The sequence below is a fragment of the Limulus polyphemus genome, unplaced genomic scaffold (assembly GCF_000517525.1).
Source record: "Limulus polyphemus unplaced genomic scaffold, Limulus_polyphemus-2.1.2 Scaffold3448, whole genome shotgun sequence".
Taxonomy (NCBI): domain Eukaryota; kingdom Metazoa; phylum Arthropoda; class Merostomata; order Xiphosura; family Limulidae; genus Limulus; species Limulus polyphemus.
In genome coordinates, this window is record NW_013669058.1 from 23,501 (window position 1) to 32,429 (window position 8,929).

The 8,929-nt window shown below is 33.4% G+C and overlaps 1 protein-coding gene across 6 annotated transcripts in view; it reads right to left on the reverse strand.

Annotated features, from left to right (window-relative positions):
* Positions 1–46: 46 nt before the first annotated feature.
* LOC106469365 (protein expanded-like) overlaps positions 47–8,929 on the reverse strand; it is a 57,280-nt gene continuing 48,397 nt past the window's right edge. For 5 of the 6 annotated variants that reach the window (XM_022397868.1, XM_022397866.1, XM_022397865.1 and 2 more), the window contains 4 exons: positions 7,235–7,450; positions 6,375–6,518; positions 3,201–4,042; positions 47–1,656 (listed from right to left, as the gene is read on the reverse strand). In XM_022397868.1, coding sequence (XP_022253576.1) covers positions 1,291–1,656; positions 3,201–4,042; positions 6,375–6,518; positions 7,235–7,450 — 1,568 coding nt within the window. In that variant the 3' untranslated portion in view covers positions 47–1,290. The remainder of the gene's footprint in view (positions 1,657–3,200; positions 4,043–6,374; positions 6,519–7,234; positions 7,451–8,929) is intronic. The other variant, XM_022397870.1, reaches the window with a different exon arrangement.

The following is an 8,929-nucleotide window of genomic DNA, read 5'->3' on the forward strand; positions in this document are numbered from 1 at the left end:
TAGAATAATTAGAGATAATAAAGAACACCAGTGATGTCATACATTATTTTATCTTTTTATCACTATTATGTTAATGTTGATAAAGCTGGATTCCATTGGGGTGACATGGTATAGTTGTACGATCCCTACAACAACAGAGTAAGAACTCCAGAGTTAAGCAGATACTGAGAAGGGATATATGTTGTACTGAAGAGAATCAATGATGTGGTTTACAGAATCTACAAGGACTAAAAGTCTAAGCCAAAGATCATCCACAGTGATCATCTCTGGAAGTACATTAGTGAGAGAATGGCCAACTGGGTTCTTAAAGAGAAGACTTGCTAAAGAGCCCAGGGTTCCTGTCAAGACAACTTCCACAGGATAAAGCTGTTCATGCATTTGCTTGACCCACTACCTTGGAAGAATGGCCCTAGTGACAGGACAGCAAGTAATGATAAGAGACAAAAGGTCATCCCATCTATATATCATAACCCTTGAAAGAGGAACCTATCCAAAAGACTTGTTGGATGGGCAGTTTTGTGTATTAAGACTGTTCAAGAGACTTCACAATCCATGTAGGGAGCAGTGTTTTTGGCAACATTTTTAATATTTTAACTTAGATGTTTGTTTTTTAGATGGAGCATGTCATTACGTGATGACAATGATGCAATGCATCAAGAAATTTCATTAAAGTTAAGGCATCAATAGAATCCAGAAACACTGTAACATTTTGAAATAAAAGTACAATGTAAACACCAGATCAGTGAATTATTTAGTGATCAGTTAATTAATGAATGAGTTAATTTAATTTAGTGTCATTCAGTGACTTGGACAATGAGATTTATTGCATCTATTCAGTTACTTAGTAAGTTACTCAGTGTGTTTGTTATTGACTTGTGATTAGTGAAGAAATTCTGCAAGTATGTTTATTTGTGAGTTAGAAATACATTATTTTTGGAGTTTTTTGTTAAAATTTTGTTTATAAAGTTAGGTCTACAAATGAACGTAGCCCATATCAAATGTTATTAAAGAAAATAAGTTAATTTCTTATAGTTACATGTGACTGAAATTGGCATTATTTTTATCAAATAATACAAAAGAACCTACCCAATGATAGAAGACATTACAGCAATATTTTCCTCAAGAAGACAGCAAGAAATAATTACATATTATGTGGCTTACATGATAGTATTCATTCGTATATTAATTATATGCTGAATATACATGTTATGTTCTCAAAATATATGAAAGTTGCTAAATGGTCTTGCCTTTAACAACTGTAACAACCAATAGGGAATCACAAATCATGGGTCAAGACGTACTCATGGATCCAAAGTGCCAGCTAACTGGTCGTGATTCTGATTGTAAAAGTTCAGGTAAGTTACCAGTAGACGATAAACATCTATCTTCTCTGAATAATGAAGTCACACAACTACATGAAAACCTTCTTACATCCTTCCCGATTCCCAGGTGGCGTTGTCTGGAACATGTTGGGACAGTTTTGGGAAGCATGAGCAAAGACCTGTCTTTAAACAAAGCACTGATGAAAGGTAAATCCATATCAACACTTTTCTTCTGCAATTGATCCAACTCAACAAGTGTCTTGTGGGAAGCTTGAGAAGTATGCTGGTAACCTTGAATGAACTCTTGTTGTTTCTGAATACAAACATGAGAATGCTGTACAAGAAATCATGTTAACGTAATATTTTTGGAAATTCTCTAAACTAATAATACTCCATTAATTTTAAAATAATTTTAATCTATAAAAATTCTACTTATTAAAGTTGAAAACTACCAATTTTGTACTCAACAACAACAAAAAAAAAAACTCAAGGAAATATAAAAAAACTTAAAAATACATATTAAAAGATTGTATGTATTACAACTTGTCATACATCTGTATTAAGTGTCAAACTTTGTTTATTACCAATACTAAATATCTTTATCTGGTAAGAATTCTTTACATTTCAGATGACCAGTTGCATGATCTGATGTGCAAATGCCTATTATTGCAGTCCATGTCTACAGAGACTCATTTGGTACTACAGACTTTGCAGCTGAATAAATAATTAGAAAATGCTTGTTAACAAAATATATTGTTTGTTTGTAGTTAAGCACAAAGCTACTAAAAGGGCTATCTGTGCTCTGCCAACCACGGGTATCGAAACCCGGATTAGAGCGTTGAAAGTCCGCAGACATACCACTGTGTCACTGGGGGCAACAAAATATATGATCACTTTGAACTCTAATGCAAGTTGAACATAGATGTGACAACCTTAAAAAGCAAATAAGTGAACTTCTGAGAGTAATATGATCCACTCCTTCATCAGAGCTTATACCACTTCATTAACACTGCTTGGAGGTAAATACATGTTTCCGAGCACCTCCTAAGAGCATCACGTGCATCTTTGTTCAAATTAAAATTCACTAAGTCCATTTGTTCAATACCCTCTTCTGGTATTAAGACACACAACTACATGAAAACCTTCTTACATCCTTCCCAATTCCCAGGTGGAGTTGTCTGGAACATGTTGGGACAGTTTTGGGAAGCATGACCAAAGACCCGTCTTTAAACAAAGCACTGATGAAAGGTAAATCCATATCAACACGTTTCTTCTGCATTTGATCCAACTCAAGAAGTGTCTTGTGGTAAACTTGAGAAGTATGCTGGTAACCTTGATGGGCTTGTTAACAAAGGTTTAGTAGCAAATCCATATTTACTGACACTTGCAGCCTCTCTGCAATAAGATGTGTTTGACCAACTTCTAGCAGTCTAGCCAACCCATTGTTCTCTCCATAATGAATATGTCTAAATGTCTTTGTTGAAGTCCTGGTTCTAAGAATACTGTTGGTACCTCCACTTTTATATATTGCTGAAATGTGTGTATCAGATCATACAACCAGTTACCTGAAACTTATTCTGCATAAACCTGAACTCGGGAGTACCATTGACATTATTTATAATAATAATTGTTCCTTTTAACAACTAAAATACAGAAAACCCCAAATATCTATTAACTGTTTTAAGCAGTGTGTTTAAGAAAAAATTATGTTTTTCAGATCAAAGTTTTATTTACTAAACTTTAAAAATTATGAGAATTTTGTACCCAAAGATCCCAATTCTCCTGCTAACTTTGCTCTTTATACAAGAACAATAAAACCATTAGTTTATTGACTCAATATTTTTAAGTTATGTGATTTAATAGTTCAATCAACAGTACCTGGCTTGAAATATTTTCTTGAGAAACTATTAGTGAACCATTCCGTACAGATTCTTCACAGTTTTGGGTATGCTCTGAGTCCTTATTGTTTCTGTAACCTGGTGGAGGAGGAATGAAAGGAAACTCGATATCGGAAGAATGCATCCTAGCACTGTCTATTTCTATAGACCCATTCAAAGGCTGTTGATTGGTGTATCTTCTCAGACAGTCTTCAGCGTGATAACATGCATCACTGGATGGTGAAAGAGAAGACCACATATGTGAACTGTACAAGTTTGGTTCTGACTCGGTGGGGCTCATGCCATAACCAGAACTCATAAAAACTGTCATAGGTTGCTTCTGTTTACATGTCAGTGAGGAAACTCCAATTTTTGGACATCTACCTACAAGTGTCACCTCTGAATTATTTGTAGTGAAAGACTGGCCTAGTGATGGTTTACTTTCATTTGTTTCTTCCATATTGCTTAAAGTTTTCATGACAACTTCTGTGTTCACAGCTGAAACCAATGAACAATCACTTTGTTCAGATTTAGATAAGTCAAAAGTTTCCTCAGATCTGCCTGTCATTTTTATTCTTGGGAGAATGTTTGAGAGAAATTGAGAGAATACACCAGTTTTTGATATTGGTCTATCTTGACTTCTAAGATTACTACCAGATGTAATAATGCCTGATGCTATATCGTCCCTGTCAGTGCCTGAAGTTTTATGGTTACAGTGATCGTTAGCTGATGTGGTGATAAGCCGGGGTGCAGTGTCGGCATTTTGTTCTGACCTACATGGTCTTGTTATTTTCTCATCATTTGATAAACTATTTCTGCTTCCATTGCAGGAGTGAGAGAAATCTAAAGAGAATACAAAATGTAAAACTGGGATAAAGATTTTTGTACATAAGAACTTCATGAATCTGTAACTACATAGTGCAGTATATACACTATACCAAACACAGATTATTTCTATGGTAGCTGACATGAATCTGTAACCACATAGTGCAGTATATACACTATACCAAACACAGATTCGTTCTATGGTAGTTGACATGAATCTGTAACCACATATTGCAGTATATATATACACTATATCAAACACAGATTATATCTATGGTAGCTGACATGAATCTGTAACCACATAATGCAGTATATACACTATATCAAACACAGATTATTTCTATGGTAGCTGACATGAATCTGTAACCACATAGTGCAGTATATACACTATACCAAACACAGATTATTTCTATGGTAGTTAACATGAATCTATAACTACATAGTACAGTATATACACTATATCAAACACAGATTATATCTATGGTAGCTGACATGAATATGTAACCACATAGTGCAGTATATATACACTATATCAAACACATGGTAGCTGACATTACAAGAAAAGCTCTATCTACCCTACCTATATGGAAACTACTTCACCAATATTTTTCAAAGCACTAGTTAGAAATAAAACTTACATAAAATATAAACCTCCATTCTTTGTTACCTAAACTAAATATGATTTGTGAAAAGCTACACAATAGACTATCTGTGCTGTGTCCATCATGGGACACGGAACCCAAGTTTTAGTGTCATAAGCCTGCAGACTTACCACACCTGAACATAATGCTAAACAGCTCTCCTGATGCTAAGTCCTGTAGTTCAAGGTTTAATCACAGAAAAAATGTTATCTTTAATAATAGGAATATATTTTATGATTTACTAATGTACATTATAGATAGAATGAAGTTTAATTTACTGCCTGACTATAGACCATGCCTGTCCTCAGAATTTTTATTTAACTTAAATAATCCAGATAAACCAAAATTTAGTGACATTCCACATGAAATTATCAGCTTATATATATATATAAATATATGTAACTACTAAAATATAGAAATAACTTTTCAATCACTTTTAAAATTCCAAGATTAAAATTCTAACTTTATTTTTACTATTTTCTCTATTTGTCAAGTAACTTTATAAAAATATGTTGAGAAAAGTGGGTATAAAAGCTTCTAGAAACTTCCCAACTCTGTTGATGTAAACAAAATTCATTATATGTTTTAATCTACAGTCAATTACATTAGATTGATTTGCACTCTTATAAAATATTTAAAGGTAATTATATCTTCAGTAATTTTTAACTGATTTTTCTAGTGTTCAATCTTGTGAGATTATCCTTTATTTAAAGATTCATTACATGCATTAAACAAATGTAACAAACTGGTAATTAAAAGGCAATTTTATTAGTGTTGTTGATAGGATTTTTTTTTTTATCAATTCAAAAATTGTCTTATGGTAAGCTTGAGAAGTATGCTGGTAACTTTGAATGAACTCTTGTTGTTTCCGAATAGAAACGTGGGAACACTGTACAAGATGTTAATGTAATATTCTTTGAAATAATAATAATAATCAATTAATTTTAAACTTATTTTAATCTCTAAAAACTACCAACTATGAACCCAGCAAAAAATATAAAAAAATCAAGTGAATGACCTAAAACTATCCAAAACGAGGAAATGTTAGAGGGGTCAAAACCAAAGCACTAATATTTAGTTGACCAATTCGCATGTTAAGGGTCTTAAACAAGGCATTAGTAAACACTTGGGTTTTTCAATTCACTCAGGTAGCCATTTATTTCATTAATATATGGTTAACAATTATTATGTGGATAATAAACATAACCCCATTTCAGATCTTCTCTACGGTGTAGGTTACACGTAATATCAGAGAAATTAAACGTCTAGTTTAGTGACTATGATATTAGTGTTAAGTCTCACATGTTCCTGACTTGTCAGTACCAGCTAAGCAGTTGTTTTACCATCAAACCTGGGGACAATGAGATAAAACTACAACCTTATATGTTTTGTTCTTTTCACCACATACTTGTGTTCAAAAATGTATCGGAAGGATATCACAACCACTTTACTGTCATTCTCCAGTGGAATAGCCGTAAGTTTACGGAATTACAACACTAAAATATGGGGTTTGATTCCTCATGGTGGACACAGCAGATAACCCAATGTGGCTTTTCTCTAAAACAAACTTATTACCATCCACTTAATGATTGATAGTATAAAAAAATATACTAGTTTTTCTTCTTACTATGGTAATTTGTCTCTAAAAAAATAGCTTCCGTTTAATTTCTGATCACTACAGACAACTATAAAATATCTATCAAACTTACCTAGACCGTAACTTTCAGGGGAGGTATTTAATTCAGAATCAGAACAATCTTGTGACAGTCTACAACTGTGAAGGCTAGTAGTGGTCAGTGACTCGAGTGAGGCCTTAGGAGGTGACCTAAACCCTTCATCCACATCCAAGTCAGCTGTATAATAACATGTTTTACTGAGAATATCAAACTGTAGGTAACAGATACATTTTATGCTTTTGGATCAAAAATAATTTAAAATTTTTTAATGTGATTTTGACTCGTATTAACTGAAGTCATAATAACAAATTGTTAAATATTACAAGATGTTCAAACTACCAACTTGTTCTTAAGTTGTTCACTACTGGTGAAGTCCAGATATTGCATCTTACGGAGTAAATTTACATTCTTCCAGTTTCAACATTCAGTGTAAGAAACAGACCAAAAAAAAGATTGGGGTAATATCACCCATTTATTTATGAAAAACAAGTGTGACCCCAGCAAACAGTAGGATCAATTGAAACATTGAAGGTATTTTTTGTTTAAGTTTCTTTGTGTGACTCCTCTGTTATTAGGGACCGGGTAACCAATAAAACTACACATCCACATGCAAGTTGGCACATAAATAGCTATAAAACAGTGTTTAAAAGCCAGTATTGACCCCATCAGTAACTTTATGATTAAACGTTATTTATAAAGTAGATTTCTCAAAAAAAGAGATATTAAAAATATAACCAACCAACCCACCTCGTGAGCAATGACACAATATAACATGACTAGAATATAAAAAATGTTTCTAAATTTAAAAAGAACTTCTTTAAATTATTAAAATAGTACAAAAAACGTCCACATATTTGCACCCCAAAAAATGCAGACAATTATCAATGTCTCACCTTCGCTTAGTTCATGATTCTGAATTTTGTCTGATAAGATTCCAGATGATGTGTTGGAAGAAAGACTGCTAACATTTGACACTGGCTGATTGATATTAGAACTCACAGCCCTCGGATGATTTACTAAGAAGTTTTTAGAATCAGTTTTCTCCTGTTCCCAAGCCAAGTCCAAATTATCACTATAAATATATGATTCTCTGTAGTTCTTCTCTTCACCTTGAAAATACAAGAAAAATTATAACCTAACTGCAAGAGGTAGGCTTGATTATTTATGTTCTTTAACCAAAATACTTTTTAATTAACAAGGCATGCTTGTTCATGAGTCAGTAGAATACTGTAGTAACACAGAATAAAAATTAATTACATCCTGGATGACACATTATATATTACATCCTGGATCACGCATTATATATTACATCCTGGTTAACGCATTATATATTACATCCTGGATCACGCATTATATATTACATCCTGGATCACGCATTATATATATTACATCCTGGATCACACATTATATACATTACATCCTGGATCACACATTATATATTACATCCTGGATCATGCATTATATATTACATCCTGGATCACGCATTATATATTACATCCTGGATCACGTATTATATATATTACATCCTGGATCACGCATTATATATATATATTACATCCTGGATCACACATTATATATTACATCCTGGATCATGCATCATATACATCACACTATCTAGAAAATATCAAAATGTATTTCTTATATATTCCATTTCTCTACAACTTTATGGCAGCTTTGGTTTTCATGTGATTTGCTGATTTGAATATTAAAATTGTTTTAATTCAACATACTCAACCCTCTCAGTAGTGATTCATATTTTCTACTGGTAAAGATCTTTCTTCAGTTGCTAGAAGGAAATATTGTCTTTCATCTGGTGCACATGTCCTGCGGAATTGGATGTAATATATAATGTGTGATCCAGGATGTAATATATAATGTGTGATCCAGGATGTAATATATAATGCGTGATCCAGGATGTAATATATAATGTGTGATCCAGGATGTAATATATATAATGTGTGATCCAGGATGTAATATATATAATGTGTGATCCAGGATGTAATTACAAAAAACTGATCGCTTTTGGAAAGTATGTGACAGACCTCTCTGATGCAAACTATTCATACACTCAGATTGTACAAACATGCTCAAATTGGGGATTTAGCTTTGCCAAAACAGGTATGTCCTTTGTACTTAATATCATTAGAAAACAAAGGAAGTAAGCTGCAATAAATCATGCCCCAGCTATGGTAAGCAAAGTGAGTATTTTGTAACAACTAAAAATTCACAAACACAAAGATCCATGACAAAAGCCATCCATGTGTTTGTGGCAATGGTATACAACCCATCCATGTGTTTGTGGCAATGGTATGGTATACAACCCATCCATGTGTTCGTGGCAATGGTATACAACCCATCCATGTGTTCGTGGCAATGGTATACAACCCATCCATGTGTTCGTGGCAATGGTATACAACCCATCATGTGTTCGTGGCACTGGTATACAACCCATCCATGTGTTCGTGGCAATGGTATACAACCCATTCATGTGTTCGTGGCACTGGTATACAACCCATCCATGTGTTCGTGGCAATGGTATTCAACCCATCCATGTGTTCGTGGCAATGGTATTCAACCCATCCATGTGT